General features: G+C 33.9%; 1 protein-coding gene across 1 annotated transcript in view; it reads right to left on the bottom strand.

Moving 5' to 3' along the window:
- The window catches only part of LOC129795353 (UNC93-like protein), a 42,831-nt gene extending 26,420 nt beyond the window's left edge, over window positions 1-16,411 (bottom strand). Inside the window, exons 1-3 of the mRNA XM_055836575.1 lie at window positions 16,002-16,411; window positions 15,896-15,935; window positions 9,806-10,297 (exon numbers count right to left, since the gene is read on the bottom strand). Of these exons, the coding sequence (XP_055692550.1) occupies window positions 9,806-10,086 (281 nt within the window). The 5' untranslated portion in view covers window positions 10,087-10,297; window positions 15,896-15,935; window positions 16,002-16,411. The remainder of the gene's footprint in view (window positions 1-9,805; window positions 10,298-15,895; window positions 15,936-16,001) is intronic.
- Between the last annotated feature and the right edge of the window lie 2,130 nt (window positions 16,412-18,541).

Here is an 18,541-nt window from a genome sequence, read left to right as displayed (position 1 = left end):
TTTTTAATCAAAGTTAAGTTTTCGAAGTAAAATAAAGTTTTCTTAAAAAGACTTAAGTTTTCTACGCGAAACTTTTGTTTTTTCGTCCTAATTAAATTTTAAAAGTCAAGATTTTAAAGTTTAAAGATTAAATCAGGCTAAATACATATTTGGATGATTATACCCCAGAAATCTTAAAAGAACTTTCAGAAACGTAAAAAAACCTCTTTAGCTTTTATTTTCATTTTTTTTCAAATTTTTTTTATTAATTTTTCAAACTTGAATATCTTTATTGGATTTTCTTAAAAAAAATATCTCCTTTCCTGTGAAAACTTCTTTATAAGCAATTTGAAAATGAAAAAAAATCTTCCACAAAGCAAAACCATTTTTCCATGTAATTTTAAAAAGATTTTAACGATACCAAAAACGTAAAAATTTCCTTGCAAACTTTGACAAACTTTTTAACAAATAAATCCCCCCTTTCAACACAAACCCCAATAAATTTGAAGCTTTTTCGCGTGCGAATCCTCATGAATAATTTTGTATTTTTGTCTCTTTTTTGTGCTCTACATCAAAAATTCAAAACTCCTCCATCCTCCTGCGCCACCATTGTGTCCACACTTGAAGCCCATTTATATTCCTTTCGCATGAGGTTCTTTTGATACTTTTTTTTTTGCACGGCGGGAAAGTGATTAGAAAGGTGAAATCGATGGCTTAAATGTCACACTTAAAAGGTTGGTTGGTTGGGGTCTCCTCCCACTCCCCTAATGGGGACGATGGCTTCGTGATTGACGTGAGTGGACCCATCTGAATCTCCTCCGAAGGACTCAAAAATAAATTTATTCGTGGGACGAGGTTAGAAAATTAATTTTAGAGATTTAACATTTTCGATGTGGAGCTTTTTTTGTTGTTACTGAATTTACCAAAAAAAAAAGAAGCTTCTTTGAGATCTTTTTTTCCTCCCACCCCCGCCGAGGGTTGGAGGGAAGTGTGCAAAATCATCCGCAATTTTGAGCAACAAAAAGGGCCATTAATCTCACACAAAACACGCATTATAGCGATGAATTTTGCTTGGTGGGGGTGGATGGGTGGAGGGAGGCTTCCGGTGTGCCGCGTTATTTGTAGTTGGATGAACTCCTCGGGGATTTTTTTCTTCTTGGCTGTGCCTCCCTCAGTGGAGCTTTTTCTCCGCTATATGTGGAATTTTTATGGATGCGTGAACGCACCCACACGCATTGAGCTTTCACGGCTGAAAGCCCACAATAATACGGAGGGAGGGGGAAGAATAGGGTGATGTGGGGTAGTGTGGGGCGGTGTCTTGTACACTTGCGGCTCCCATGGGGTTTGTTTGGTGCTGAAAATGAAATTGATTGGACTTATCAATTAAAATATATTGAAGTACATCTTGTACCATGGAGTCTGTTTGGTGTGGACCTTGATTGATTAACTACCCCCTCCTTCGTCGCAGTCATTGTGCCTAAATGTGTGGTGTTTTTGGAAAACAAATTACCCCACAGGTGGCCTACCCTTGTTGGCATATTAACAAAATAACCAATCAACCCTTATGTGATATTGGTGAGATTAGTTGACTTGTAGTAGTGCGAAGTAGACAAAATATACGACCAAAAAGGACGAAAGAAGAGTACAGAATCGACAATAAAGTTGTGTTAATTAGCCCCTTTAGAGAACTTATTTGAAAATTTTTCATAAAACATCCAAAAATTCTTTGAAAAAAGCTCCAAAAATGACTAAAATAGAAACTTTTTAACCCTTTCGAGTTATTTGGATCATACGTAGACCTAAACGTGAAACATTTTAATTTTCTAAATTTTTATGAATTTAAATGTTTTTCAAGGTTACAAATGAATTAAATTTACGCAGAAGAGACGAAAAAATACGTTTTTCCTGAAAAATTTCTTCTGAAAGCTTTTGAAGAATAAATATTGCGATAAAAAGAGCGAATGTTTCAATGTTTCTATGTTTCACGTGGACGCAAAAAGGTTAAACTTTATAATGATTTTCCGGGTTTTTCGTCGGTTAAATGGGGGTTCTTGCCTGGAAAAACTCATGTTTTCCAGAGCTTTCGGCTCCATTCTGAGCCTCCTTCAGTGGCTACAGAGAGAAGCCATTTTATTTCAAAAATTTGCCGTTACTAACAGTTTCTTCTTTGTGATGTGAATTGTTGACGTAGTTTAGCTCCGTCCAGCTGGTTTTTCCTCAAATTTTCCGGTGTTTTCTTGTTATTAATGTTAAGTAATTCTGTTTTTTGTTAATTTAGAGATTCCTTCTCGATCTGCCAAATTGTGACGCGCCCAGAGATAGGGAAAATTTCCCTACGCTTGAATGAGTGGAAAATTGTCTTGTTTTTGTAGAAAATGTTTGTAAATAAACTCCTTCTCTCTGTAGCCACTTAAGAAAGCTCCGAACGGAGTCGAAAGCTCTGAAAAACGTGAGTTTTTCTGAGTGAAAACCCCCCTTTTAATTGACGAAAAACCCAGAAAATTTTTATTGTCTCTACACGTCGGAAAATCACTTCTTGTTAAACTTTATTATAAATATCCAAAAAGAGCAATAAAAATTCCAAATATTCTCTATCATTAATTTGATAACACAAAAAATTGTATATAGCACAGAATATATACAGCAAACCCACCCCTAACTGAAATAGCTCGATTTTCCTGCAAACTCTGCTGGAATTGGAGATAAAAAAGAACGTCAGAGCAGAAAAAAATTGTGTCGATGAAATCAAATATTTTATTGCACATTCTGCGTGATTTTTATGGACTCCACGGAATCTTTTTTCATCAAACTAAATGGTTTTTAGTCAATTGCAAAAGAATAAATCAAAATTATATGTCCCCACAATTGCTCTTGTCAAATAAAATCAATGATAAAATACGCATTTACGCGCGGGGGTGCCAAAATAAATGAACAACAGCAGAAAAAAAAGCGATGCGTCAACAGGGTGCAAAACAGCGAAAAACAGGGGGTAACCGACTATGCCCAGAATGTACCGCGAGACTGCACCGCGAGTGGCAAGAGTGGCAAGAGTGGCAATGAAAAAGTGGCATGAAGTGCACCGTGAGTGACAAGAGTCGGATACCCCCTGGCGAAAAAAGAACTTTTATAATTTAATCTCTTTGGCATCGAGTGAATGGACATTGAATGATGCAGAGGTTGCCAAAAACATTCCATGCACATTTGGTGTGACGTGGAAAATATCACTAATAGCACAAACAACTTCCGGTAATTAAAAAATGCTCATTCAAAGCTCCACTGTGGCGACAATGGAGACAGATTAATGAATTTTTAAATTCAACAATAATAAAATGAATTTATTCAAAAGAAAAAATATTGAATTTAATTGAATTTTTATGAGATGAAAGAATTTTTTTTTTGAGAAAAAAGAATTCTTATTTAACAGAGATTGTAAAGACAAAACCCGAGTTAGTCCAAATTAGAAAAGAAAGCTAAGACAACAATGCAATTATAGTTTAAATTAAGAAATCTGTAAACTCATTTTACCATGAGAAGCTCTCACAATCAATACGAAAGCTCATTTTACGGGGAAGGAGGTAAAATAATACTTAAGTAGAACCGATCTGTGTACTTAATTCACTTGAGTGGTGGAACGTTTATAGGTGTGTCTGGGAGAATTAATTAATTAAAGGAAAGTCACTGCACTTGAGTGCGGAAAATTATTTTCCACTCAGCACCCACATTCACTCAAAGCCACAGAAGCGAGTAAATCAATTAAATTGCATTCGAAAAGTTTCAGGATAAAGCGGGATATAATAAAAATTTCGTTTTTTATTTGATTCTTATAGAGTCAGAAAATTGATTTTAACTGTTCCCTCCCTGCGGGAAAACAAGAAAAACTATATAAGTATGGGGAAGAATTGTTTAAATCCAAGTTCTGCCGGACATTGAGAGGACAAATAAAATTTAATGTTTACCCCAGTGAAAAAGCTTAAAATTTGAAAGAAGTTTAATGTGGTTTGAATTGGGGTGTGAATTCAAGCATATTGGAGAGTTAAAAATGCTTTTAGGGATTTTTGCAGAATGTGCCAAATGGCCACTTTCTTGCACTTAACGCCATAAAACTTTCAAACTCCTGCAGACATTCAGAATGGATGTGAAATTAAAATTAAACAGAGAAAAAACGAAAATTTTTGTACAGAAGAGTTAGAGAAACCTTTTTTCATTATACCTCAAAGAACATTCTGTGTGAGATTTAAGCAAAAATGCTCAAAAAATTCTCAAACTATGTACATAGGTACTCCAAAAAGAAGCTTCCCACTACTAAAATTTTATCAGAAAATAAGAAAATTGTTGAAACTTTTGCACTATCATGCTGTGAAGGAGACAAAAAGTAATTTTATCTCATTTTTGCAGCGTTGAAATTCCGCTAAATTTCATATTACTTCAATATTCACAATATCACGTTCAATTTTGAAACTTTTCACCTTTTCTTCTCTTTTTCGCTTGTCTTTCAACGAGCTCTATTCATATTTCGCTCAATTGCACTTCAATGGGATTTTCAAAAGGATGATGTGCAGTGTAATACAATTCAAAAAAAAAGTTGTTTATTCGTCGGAACTTCAGCTTAACTAAAGCCCTAACTATTATACTCTTTGCCTGAAAAAAAAATTCTTCTGTAACTAAAACTCTTTCTGAGTTTGCTTAAAAAATGGAAAGATTAACAAAGAAATCTGTTGGAGTTGCAAGAAAAGGCTGAAAGCATTTTTACCTTGCAATGAAATGGATTTTTTGAAAAGGGAAATTTTCATTTTAGTTTCATTATGAAGCTTTTACGAGTTTTCCACGGGATAATTAGAAATTTTTGAACTTTTTTTGGACTTTTTACAATATTTTACTTGTCTAGTTTCTATTTTTAAATCAGGTCTAAAAGTGAATAAACTCCTTCAGCGCATTGGGAGAATTTTTTACGTTAAAAAAAAACGTTTTTTTCTTGATCAATTAATGAAGAAATCATAAATTGGCATAATAATACATTGAAGCTCTTCACTATTAATGGGCCAATAAAGCTGATATAGACTGTTTTAATCAACTTTGCACTGAAGCTCCACCCACAAAATAGAAAAGTAGGGACAGAAAAGAATCAGAGAGACTTCTAAATTCTTCTTTTTATTTATTTGCATTTCAAATTAAGGTTTTTGCTGCGATTTAATTGAATAAATCAATTAAACTTCATCCACGGTCTGACAAATTGGTGGAGTTTTCGTGCAAAGTTGCTTTAAACAGCAAAATTAGTTCTCTAATCACCTTCAGTCGGATAAGAAATTAACTTTTGACATCAGTTTCATAAAATTCATGATTTTTATGAAAGCTTCATTGGGAAATTCAATCAGATATGTTAAAGGCTCATTGTTAAAGCTCTCAAACTTTTCTCTCAAAACTCTTCTCTCTTTTGTTCATGAACTGCAGTCAAAATATTTCTCATTACTGATATGAGAAGCTAAGTTTTCACAGAGTGGGTGTGTGTGTGAAAGCTCAATGATAAGCCCCTTTCTGCTGGTGGGATAAGAGATGTGAAGTGTTGCAGAATAAATGACCAATATGAGATGGCAAATGCGGAGTGACTGTGACCTTCGTAACATGTAGCTCATGCTGCGACGAGGAGGGTCACAAGGGCTCACTGACGTGCACCACTTAATCGTGCAGAATCCATCAAAGCGCATTTTCAGTTGAGCTCTTGAGTGTCTCCAGCTCTGGGAATTTCCACCCACATCATTCCACACGTTCTCTCTCACAGCTAAAATGCAATTCTACTTTTACTCCATCCTCAACATTTCTCATGGTCACTACACACCGGGTATGGCGCTTAAATGGTTTTACAAGAAAAGACTTTTGTAATAAATTTAGTGTCTCAATTTGAATTTCTCAGCGCTCTGGATGATGCCACCATGTCACAGAAGGTGGAACAATTAAATTCACAAAGTGTAGAAGTTTCAGGGAGGTAAAAACATGATTTATGAGGCATTTTCACCGCCCCCAGAGACAAATTAATTTCCACGAATGCACGTGTTTCCACTCGTTGTCTTCTGGAAAAGCTTTGATTAGGGTCTAACATTTCATTTGGATTTAAATTGGACGTGGAGGAGTTGGATAAATGTTTGAGGGAAGGAGGGTAAGTCCCTTAAAAAGTCAATCATAACGCGTCCAGTTATTAGAGTTGGTATACCACAACGCGGATGGGTCAGTCTATGCATTGTAATTTAATTTGTGAGTAGTATTAGTAGGCAAAGTCTATTTTTTGTAAAATTTAGCAATTTGACGGATTAAAATGCTTATATCTTAAGTTCTATTAGACCTACAGAAATTTCTTGACTAGTTATGGAAAGCTATTAAAATAAGCTATAATCTGATGTATATTGCGATACATTTCAAGGTCACCTCCAGAACACAAAATGGCGGATTTTTCTTCTACGAAAACAGTTTTTTGCACTTTTTGTCCACAAGGAATGGTTCTAGAGGTTTCTGATGTTTCGGAAAGTTATAGAGTTTTGCAAAACCTTTAATTTGATACCAAATTGAGCAAAATCGGACAGACTGTTCAAGAGATATGGCTCTTAGAACTTTTCAAATTCAAGAATTTTTCAAATGGCTATATCTTCTAAACGGAGACATAGATTTTCTTCATTTTCGGACTGATGATAGATATTGAGTCAGGCTACAACATATCAAAATTTAAAGGAAATCTATAACAGATGTTCGGAGATATTGCCCCTTAAAGTTAGGCAATTTTTGTTTTCGATTTTAGCGCCTCTTGCGGATGTTTTTGAAACTTGGAATGTTCTAGACTGTTGTAGGGCTTCTCAATACTTTTCATTTGATACCAAGATGGTCAAAATCGGTCAAGCCGTTCTCGAGTTATATTGAAAAAACACTTTTTGCTTTAGGCCGCCATATTTGCTAAACGGCTTGACCGATTGTCAAGTATGAATTGTTGATGAAAACATCTCACTGAGCACTACAACATACTAAAATTTCAGACCTCTAACTATAAGGGAAGTGGTTCACGGTATTTCAAAATGGCGGACGGCGGCCATTTTGAATTTTGAAAATGCGAAAAAATGAAATTTTACACCCACATTTCTATAGAAAACTTCAAACCGGAAGTCTCTATCTGTTACCGTTCTTAAGATATAAGGCAAAGTTTGGGCGACCGGCAGGACGGCCGGCCGGCAGGACGGCCGGCCGGCCGGATCAAAAATTTTCCACCACCATTTTCGTAATGTGGGAAGTCTAAAACTTGCTCATACCAAGTTTGAGCCCGATCTGAGGTGGTCGGTTTTTCCGATGATTACAATACTTGGTATGCCACGATTGTGGTATACCAACTAATTTACAAAAGGTATGAAGGTAAATAATAATTTAATTATTTATCATTCTTAAGAAGGATTAGCGGGGATTTCGCAAACATTTTAGAATATTTTTGGGATGATTCTTCTTTGTAGAAGTAAGGAAGATTGTCTTGTGTGAGAGCTCAGTTTGAGGATAGTTTTTGTAATTCTTTTCTTCTCTTTAAATCAGTTATTTAATTAAAAATTTTCCAATAATTTTATCAAAATTTTGAGCATTAAATTTAATAAAATAAATAATCGTTTTCATCAGTCTGGAAGGTCATGGTTTACGACCTTTAGCAACTTCTCAAAACCTTCCAACATTTCGAAGGCTTTATTCCCTTTCATCAGGTCTACAGAGTATGTTACAAATCTATTAGTTTTAGTTATTTATTATTTTTTTATATTTTTTAGTTAATTTTAATATATTGATTTTCTGGTTATTTAATTTTTTTCAACAAAAATCGTTTTTTTTTAGAATTATAAATTATTTAAAATGACATGAGTCATTATTTTCGAGATGGCTACCGATTTATTTGTAGACCTGTCAATGATAATAAATATTTTTTAAGAGTTTGAAATTTTATTTCTCCAACGGTTTTTCAGCTAACATTTCTTGGATAAAATTTCCTCTAATCATTTACTTTATCCTCTCTGTCTTTCAATACTAATTATTTCTTTTTAAAATCCATCTAAAAAAGGTTTTTTTTTCTAAATTTTCCTATATTGGAGTTGGAGTAAATTGATTCATTTTTCCCGCAACTTTGAGCATTTAATTTGCGCCCTAAACGATTATCCCCCCATCCTCAGGATATTTTCCCGCAAAATGACGTGAAGGATAAGAAGTTATACCTACTTACATAACCTACTTTCTATATGGGAAGTTAATACACATATAGCTGATAAATCTACATAATAAAACGGCTGATTTACATCCATAGGGAACATCTCCGTGTGGAGGGAGAGTCTCATGAATTCGATAAAGGCGGCTGAAAAGTTGATAAAAAATGCAAAGAATATGCATTAGCTATATAACACAACATAGCAACATCCTGATCCTGGTGCTTTGCGTTACTCTCCTGTTTTTTTCTCTCGATAGATAGCCTGAAACAGCCTGAAAAATCGTGTGATACATTGAATTTTAAGAGCTGAATGCCTCCTCTTGGCCTCGAAAATTGTATATTTTTCTTGATATTTTCTCTATCGCAAGAGAGGAAAGCGAAAAAAGGGTAATTTGGCACGAAGACTCTCTCTTGTGATGCTTCTCACAGCAATTTTCCAAGAAAAAAATGGTTATTTCCAGAGAAGAAAAAAAAGGAAATTCTTAGCTCTTTTTGCACTTATCCATGCAAGGTTTAATTTCCTCCAACTCCCAAGAAGTTCATAAAGGCGCCAAATATTTTTCTTCTTGAAGAAAATGCTGCAAATGAGTTGCTGTTATGTCACAAAATCACTCTGCAGTCTGCAGTTTCAAAAACATTAAAAGAATAATATTATCGCACTAATGAATTTCATAACACGGCAATTAGAATTTAATGACTTCATAACTTTATGCTAATACAATTAATTACCTTCTTTTTTAAAAATGTTTGGAGAGTTTGGAGATAATTGAAGGAGGTCTATTAATATATTAATTTTGTATATTTTGTATTAAAATAATTTTAAAGTTTTTCTTGAAGACTTTTTTTTTATAGAAATTATGATTTATTTAAATCTAATGAGCCCACCACAGTAAACCAAATTTGCCTAAAAATTGATCGATTATTGAGCCCAATATTGAGTCAATATAATTTTGCATTGATGATCAATTATAGATCAATCTGATTGGTAGACAATAATTGCTCAATTGTTAATCAGTCTTTAAAAAAAACAATGATTTAGCATGAAAAATGATTGAGCATATATTGAGTAAAAATTAAGCATTTATTGAATTGTCAATAAAAATTAGTTTGGTCCGTAAAGTAATTAGTGATCAATTATTGATCAATCTGATTGACTCAATCATTATTGAGCATTCGTTGGCTCAAATAAAATTTTTATTGTGTCCATTAATGCTGGGATTTTCCTGGAAAATTCCCACGTTTTTCATGAATTTTAAATAATTCTTTTCCTTCTTTTTATCGTTTGTTATAAGCAAAATTATTCCAATTAACTTCCCTCCGCCCGCCAAAATGAATAATGCATAAAATCCTTTCCATTGAGGATGTTATGTTTTCGGTTTGAATTTTATCTTCATTATTTCTCCTTCATCGCTTTGTGGACTTAAAATTTAAGGACATTTCACTATAGAAAATCCATTGGGGAGAACTCTTGCAAAATGATGATGCAAAAGGATGTGGATTTTCCCTCCAAATCATTTATCTTCTTTACAGAGTGGGTTAAATGACGATAAGAAGTGACTAACAATGGGGATAGGTGGAACAATTGATGATGATACGGTGGAGTGCTTCACAACTTACCTAATAACAGCTGCTGGCAGGAAGATGTTGGAAAGGATGAGGGACCCGTAGATGGCAGCCAATGTGAAGGTACCGAGGGAGGCGTCCGAATTGACTGAGCTCTGCAAATTCGACGTGCCATGGAATGCTGTAAAGTGCACCATAAATGCGAAACCTAATATTATCACGTTCTTGATGATGCGGAGATTCTCATGGGGCGAGAATGGGGGCATAACTTCCGTTGCATGCTCGTCACGACTTGCCTCTCCATTCGGGGGATCGCTCAATTCTCTAGATGGCATTTTGATGGGGCTCCTCTCCCTTCTTTTTTTGTCCTTCTGCTATTTCGACTATGCCAACGATTTTAGCACCCCTCCTGGTGGTTTTTGTGCACGCTTTATGTGCTTCAAAAGGGACCCTTTTCTTCCCCTGCTCCTTCCTCCTGAAGATTCCTTCCTTGTGCCTCCTTGAAGCACACCCCAAAGTATCCCACTTGACCGTGGAGGATTGTCTCTGCAAAATTTAGAGATTGAAAATGATGAAAATTTAGATGTGCGATGTGATGCGGACGGACAAATAATTGTGCCCATAAATTATATATCATGTCGGTGCCACAGGGACGGGGACAAAGCTTCGGTCGTCGTCCGTTTCCCCCCCAACCATACAAGACCCAAATTCCCAAACGGATTTCCATCCGAGAAGAGCAAGAAGAGCACGAGGAACTACAAAATGTACATCTAATAGAGCTCATGATGAATCGTTATAGCTGTCGCTGGAAATATCTTCTCATACATAGGACGAGGAGGGGTTGGTTTTGTCCCCGAAAACGAGAAGAGGCGCATACCATATTAAAGCAAAATGAATGGGCGCGTCAGACAGATTAACGGTCATCAGTTTTCCAGCTCTGAGCTTCTTCTGCATAAATTTCAAACATAAAATGAATTTTCTTAAACATTTTGTGGAAATTCTTTCTTAACTGTTGCCGATGGGATTTAATTTTAAATAAGAAAAGAAGATGAAAATATTTATTTTTGAAAATTATTTTAGTTTTTTTATATTATTTTTGTTACTTAAAATGAATAAACTCCTTGAGATTTACATGGAAATTTTGCATAAAAGGAGTTTATTCATTAATTTGAGTGAAAAATACAATGGATAGGTTTTTAAATAAAATAAGAAATATTTTTCATTATGAAATTTAAAAAAAAATATTAATTAGAGCTCATGCTCATGCTGCACACTTTTCATAGAAAAGCCAAAGAAAATATCAATTGAAGCTTATGCTCATGCTGCAAATTAATCGGAAGAAATTAGGGGTGTGGTTTATTGATATTTTGATAATTATTTTACCGAGTTTTACTAAAGTTAATCTGACTTTTATTTATTTAAATTATTATCTGTAATATTGAGTCTTATTCAGCGACCAAGAAACCCTTGAAATTCGCTTGAAATCTTGGAATTTCAGTCCAAAATTCAAAGATTTCAAGAGTTTCTTGGTCGCTGAATAAGGCCCATTTGTCCCCTTTTCGATTCTTTTTTTAAAAATTTATCTGAAAATTGCCTAAAGATGAATAATCTTTTTTTACGCTTAATTTTCATGATTATATTATTAAAATTATATACTATTTATATTCATTGAGGTTTGCAAGAAAAACGAATAAATAAATAAATTAATTAACGAAAAGGAGTTTATTCATTTTTGAGTCTCAAGGGATATTATTGAAGAACAAAAGAAAAAGAAATTTAGAATAATTAAAAAAAAATAGTTGAGAGAAAGAAATAAATTATCCTATTAATTATCAAGATTTTCATGGTAAAGTTACACAAATAAAATTAATAAAAGGTAATATATCGATTGAAGCTTATGCTCAAGTGCTTTATTAAAAAGAGAAATATATTGAGGGCGTGGTTTAACCATGCTAACGAGTTTTTTTTTCAAACTTTATTTATCTCAGTTACACTTTGTCCTATCTTCATGCTGCCTTGGGCGTCCACAGCAAAACCATTTTTAATAACATTTCTCATCTTTTTTTTTTACAATTAATCAGTAATTTATTTATTTTCTTTCTCTTTAAAAAAGCTCAAAATTAATCATTTTTGTATTTAATTTTAAATATAAATTAAATAAGTTAAAGAAATATAGAATTATTTGATATACATAGGTAATAAATTATTTTTTATTGAGATTTTGAATCTTATATGACAATAAAATACGAAAGGAGTTTATTCATTTTGAAGCTTTCTCTTAATCATTAAAAAACTATTTTTTCAAAATTTCCATTTTTTATGAAAATTTATTAGATAAAATTGAAAAAATCGCGTTTTTTACAAGTTTTTCTATGCGTGAAGCATATGCTCTTTGTCTTCAATCAACTAAATATTTATTGTTAATTAATTAATGAAACAGTGATATTTTTTGGCTGCATATATAAAATACGTTAATTAAGCCACGTCGGTGTAGTTAATCTGCTTAATCTTGAGACTTTTTCTAATGAGATAATCAAACAGATAATACTGTCATTTGTCAAATACACAAGAAAGTAATTTAGCTCTATAATGGTTGTCTTCTCTCAATTCTTTACAATGGAGTACAAGCACTACTAGCTCACAAAACATCCACTTTATACGAACGAGAGGGTTGTAAAAAACACTAATTTATGAGCAAGAAGTTCAAAAGTTTCCTCCTCAGAGTGAAGTGCAATGAATGCCGTTGTAAAGTTCATTTGGGGATGGTGCTTTGTAGTAACCCCCACCCCGTGCGCACGGAATTCTTTTGCAAAAGAAACTCATATCTCACGCCACCCCCAACATGATCTTGAGGGAAAAGTAAAGTGAATTGTTGCATATTGTCTCACAAGAGACTCTCTTTCTGCTTAGAAGGAGAATTTCTTTGTCATGCTGCAGATGCTTCATTGTGTGTAAAGTAAAGTATCTGTGCTGTAGGACGGATCCCTTTGCAAAGGACACGGGATAATTAGTTTCTGCGGATACGAAAAACATTATCACTGAAGCAGCAATGTTTGCACAAATGCAATTACATCAAAACTAATTTTTCACTTCAAATGTTTCCTCTTTTTCTTCCTTCATCCAACAAGATTCAATCTTGGGGGAGTTTTTTCTCTTGCAAAAGAACCTTTGTCTTGTCAGACCTTGCAGACTTATATGGGATTATTTTAATAGATTGAAATGCATTGTTCTGCAAAAAAGGATAATTCAACACGAAAAGGAAATTCTTTGCTTTATACTCATTTTCATTGAAACGTTACTAATTCATATATACACATTTACTCGAGAATTAAAGTGGATTAAAAGCTACATTTGTACAGGAATGAGAGATAAGAATAACTGAAGCTCTTTCCTAGTCGATTTGCTTGAAATTCACTGTTTGGCAAAGTTTGTGAACTTTCATGGAAAATGTGGGAAAGAAAATGAATTAAATTGTCTGAAAATATTTTGCCTACATTTTAGTAGCATGGGGCTCCCGGGGTACTCCACAACGTGGGGTCCTTACTTACCGTCATAAATTCCAAATTTCAAAAATCTTCCCAAAATTAACTTTAAAGGTCTTTCAGAACATTTTGAGGACATAAAAACAGATAAATTTCCAACCCTCTGTCAATTGAATCCTTCCTTGTGAATTATTACTGAATGTTGTATCTTCCTGCAATCTGTTTATTCTCTCCTGGGAAATAAAGTGGGTGAGACGAGGCATAGCAGTCACGTCGCATCGATAATATTTCCGGCAGAGTCATCAATTTTTTTTTCGATGCTCCTTTTCGCCCCCGCAAACGTTTTTTTCTCACTGCCAATAGTTCTCCTCACACACAGCGAGTGATCTATAGTTGTGGAAAATTGTGTTGGAATGACGGGACATTTTTTCCCATTTAATGGAATTTTTTTTCGTGAATTTCGGTGAGAGAAAATCCGTTTTTTGGCACGAAATTATTATCCCTTCAACGGTATTTGTGAAGAAATTCACTTGCCAAAGAAATTGTTCAAATATTGAGGGATTATTGCACAAGCAGATGAGAACTTTCTTAGGGACTTGTCTTAAAGATTCTATGGAGAAAGAACTTTGAAATATAAATACTTTGCTAGAAAAAATTAAATTCGAAATTTTTGAACTGAATTTTTCGGCTAAAAATTCATCACAACCCAGTAAACAAATTATTCAGTCAATAAAGGTTCAATCATAATTGAGTCAATCAAGTTGATCAATAATTGATGGATCGATTGAGTCAACCAATTGTTTGATCAATTATTGACCTAATATTGTTCTTAAAAATTACTTTTATCAATCAGTTGATCAATTTATGCTCAATTAATGATCAAGAAATATTGACTATCAATATACAGACAATTTCAACTCAATCAATATTGATCATGGATTGATCTACTTTTTCAAATTGGCATTCAATTTTTCTACGCCAAAATAAAAATCCATGTTCAACTTTAATTTTATGTGATTGACTATTTATTGATCAATAATTGTCTATCACTTTGATTGATCAACAGTTGACCAACTGTGCTGACTTCCATTGATGCAATATTGAGCTCAATACTTCAACAAATTATTGGCAAAACTTGTTTACTGGAAATATAAAAACACTAAAAGATATTAAAGATTCCTCACGTGAAATTCTCTTCCTGTCTACAAACTCTTACTAATTTTTTTATTTGTCTAACTGTCTTGTTTATATTATTTTTTTGTAACCTCAATTATTTTCAGCTCCTAAGTTAATTAATTTCACATTTACGGCAATAAAAATGTCTACGTTTGTGGTTTTTAATGCAAAATTTGAAGAAAAATGCGTAATTTTGTTTTTTATTGGAGAACATTTGAATGTTTGGGGTAAACATAACCTCAATCACATTCCAAATGTTATTTCAGTGGTAAAGAAATGGAAGAAAATTAGGTTTTTTTAGGACGCTGAATGGCTGAAAGTTTTTGTTTGACTGACTAATGTAAACAACTTGTGTTTTTAGCTGTGCATTATGCATTGTACTATTTTGTTAACCCCTTCGCGTCCACGTGAAACATGCGATGTTTTTATGATGATATTTTTTCTATGGTTGCTCTCAGAGAATAAGGCTGAATGAAAGAGTCTTTCATGGCTCCATTTTATGGTAAGTTTAACGCATTTCTAATTTTCAGTCAACATATTTGACCCAAAGAGCGCGAAAGGGTTAAGCACATCATATAGACAAATCATGTAGAATTTATTCTTTCTCTCGTCAAGCAAAACTTTTTCTCACGAGAAACTTTAGCTTCTGGTGAGAAGAAAAATGTTCTTGTTAACATAACCTCAATTTACCTTTTGTGATTAAAAATTAGAAATTTAATGATTTCTTGGACTAGAAAATGATTTATTATCAAAAAGAAAACCCCTTGGGGAATTGTTCTTTAATATTCTAATAAATCTCGCATTTTTTATGCAAGAAAATTAGAAGTTAGGTTATGTTAACCGGAAAAAAATATGATAGACATGTCAAAAAAAATCTAACGCAAGAGGGTATGGAAAATGCTTCTCCGTCAGTTCTGAGTTAGCTTACAATTACAATTGGCTTACAAAGCTTACAAACAGAACGTTTTCTGATATTTCATGAAGAATTTCTACAAAATCTGAATATTTCGAATATTTGAATGTTTTTTTTAACAGATTAATGCCCCTTTGCAGAATTTCCTCAATATCTGTTTCTTTTTCATCTCAATGCAATATTATTAATGGAACAGATATTATTTTTAAGGACAATTAAAAAACATAATGAAATAGCAGAATTTGTAAAATTCTTTCCAATTATTTAAGTACTTTTCTTTTAAGAGCTTTTCCCGCTTTTCCCAACAAATGTACTCGGAATGAGTTTCAATCAATTTGTTGTTGAAAACAACATCGAAATATGTCGTGTAATATTGAATATTGAATTTCAAATCAACTTTTGCAATCTTGAATCACATTTCCGGAGAACATTCGCTCCCCCTCCCACCAATCCTTCTGTTATGAATCTGTGCACATGCATTTTGTGTATGTTGTGAAGGAGTTTTCGTTGGCAATATTTTCCCAATTCCATTTGCGGAAATAATTTTGCTGATATTGGAAATTACCAACGTACCTTGTTGGGAAGAAAAAAATTACACAAGAGGGTTTCCCAGCTGCAAAATCCAGTAGAGATTGGATTTTATGTTCACCACATCTTCCACGTTTTCTCACACACTTACTCGTGCTCCGAAAAAAATCCCTAAACACCTTGAAATTCACTTTAAAAAAAAAACTAAATTGGCACAAAAAAAGGGATTTCTTGTTGGTAAAAAATTTCCACTAAATTCTCATGAAAGAATCTCTTTTGATTAAAATTTGTTGATCGTTTTGTAGTGTATTGAAGACGTTTGATAGGAAAAAACTGCGCAAAATGTAGCACAAACACCACTGAAAAAAAAAATAGTTTCAAAGACGAAGAATAAAAAAAATCAGCAGAAAATATTCAAGAAGTGAAGAAATCTCACACAAAAGTCTCTTAACAACTCACTGTAATGCACTCGCGGAGGAAATGCCAGTGGTAAATTGAATAAAATTAAATTGTATTAAAGTAGATTTAATAAATTCGAAAAATCTCAAAGACGCCCGTCTCTTCGAGGCAACACCATCGAAATGCAAATCATAGTTTTATTCAACATGTTTATTTGTTGCCCTCCCCGCACGCGGTGGAAACGAGTTATTTCATTTTTATGTTGAGCAATTCGCAGCTTGACCGTCACCGAGGTGCCGCGTAAAATATGTTTGCGGGGAAAACTTCTTCATCTCACACCATTCGCGCGATTTGTAATTAACTGTGAAGTCACATGGAAAATTGCACGGAAAAATGTCCTTTTCCGCAATACCCACAACGGGTCCTCATTGCCACCATTTTCATCCTCATTAACACCCCTCCCGTCCACCCACAATCACCATCAATGGTCCATGTTTGCTGCTACTGCTGCGAAGTTATGGTTATTTCTATATAAATATAGGTACAATATTTATGTATGTAACCAAGGGCACCACAGGGCACAGTGCAGTGTTTGCCTATAAACTACATAGCATGGTGAGCTTTTAATAAAAGCTCCATCAAATAGCAATTCTCTGCGTTTCACTTTATTTATTTTAGATTAAAGCACACAAAACTTTTTTTTTAAATTAAATTCGTCGCATAAAACAGGTAAAAAAGATACTTTTTATTCGTTTATATGCCTATGTCAAGGCTCGTTTTTACTGTAACTTTTTTTTGAACAATTAAATGCATAACAAACAAACTTTTTTAAAGACCTTTTTGTTAGTCTAAGAAGTTTATTTTGGTTGAGAAAAATTTCTCATTTAGCAGAGAAAAAGTTTAGTTTTTGTTAAAGAGAAGAATTAAAGAAAGATGAATTAAGAGGGGTCTCTTTTGAGGGCTGGTGAAATTAAATGTTTTTATTTTTCTTGGGGTTTTTCTTAAACTTGGTTTTCCGGTTTTTGTCACATTTAAAGACTAAAAGTAATAAAATCACTTTCCGCCATCTTAGGTGTGACGCCATCTTTAGTTTTACCTCAAAACACAAAAGTAGGTTTTTCTCAGGTTCTATCGGATGGATTTTGATGGGGTAAAAAGCAAATGAAAGAGGAAGCATTAGCGGAGAATGTACCGGAACAAATTTTTGAATTTCGACTCAAAAGCTGAGAAAAGTAGATAAATATTGTTATTGACTTGTCTCAACTTCTGTCTCTAAATTCAATAATCTGTTCCGGTACATTCTTCACTAATCCTACCTCTTTCATTTGCTTTTTACCCCTTCAAAATCCATTCAGTAGATCCTGAGAAAAACCTACCTTTGTGTTTTAGGGCAGTTCTGTGGAGTCGGAAAATCACAAGATGGCGTCGCACATAAGATGACGAAAAGTGATTTTCTTACTCTTCACTTCAATATTAAGTCTTTAAATGTGGCCAACGCCGGAAAACAAAATTTAAGAAAAACCGCAAGAAAAATGAAAACATTAAATGTCATTTCTAACAATTTGCCCAAGAGACCCCCCTTAAAGTATTAAGGGGTGAATAAGTAACAGAATATTCTAAAATATAAAAAAGCAAAAAAATGATAATTCAAATATTTTCTTGAAAAATTCTTAAGAAAGGTGTTTCTGAAGTTTCTTCGTTTTATAGGTCCTTAAAGAAATTAATAATATAAAAAATGCAATGAAATTAATAAAAAATTTTCATTTTTTCATTTCATTTATTCATTTTCATTCCTACAATTTTTACATGTTTCATGCACTATTCACAAATTCAATTTGATCCAAGTTACATCAACTTATGTAGAATTTTCGGAAGATTACTCCACACCTAGTCGATAGACTGTTTGGGTGGAGGGAAGATCCTGTCGGAGATGTTGGTGCACGGGAAGTTCCGCTATCGCAGGCGCTGGCTGCTAGCATTGGCACTTTTTCGCCGTTGATGATCCACAGTGCAGATCCATATTCAGCGTTGTCCCTCCGCCTACAGATGGCACTGGTGATCTTGGCTCCGACCCATACAGGAAGTTCCGCAAACACAGGCACTGACTGCTAGCAGCTGCACATTTTTCGCTGGTGGACCCGCATAGCTATGGACATTGGTGGTTACTGTTGTCCCTCCGCCTTACAGATGGCACTGATGCTGATGTTGGCTCCATCTCGTAGTTGCACAAATCGTCCGAGCAGGAAAGGAATAGCTGTGGAGTAGAAAGAAAAGAAAGGGAAGGAAGCACTA

This window comes from Lutzomyia longipalpis, chromosome 4, assembly GCF_024334085.1.
Source record: "Lutzomyia longipalpis isolate SR_M1_2022 chromosome 4, ASM2433408v1".
In the NCBI taxonomy this organism is placed as follows: domain Eukaryota; kingdom Metazoa; phylum Arthropoda; class Insecta; order Diptera; family Psychodidae; genus Lutzomyia; species Lutzomyia longipalpis.
The sequence above is the reverse complement of the archived record's forward strand: the minus strand, read 5'-3'. Positions and strand labels throughout refer to the sequence as shown.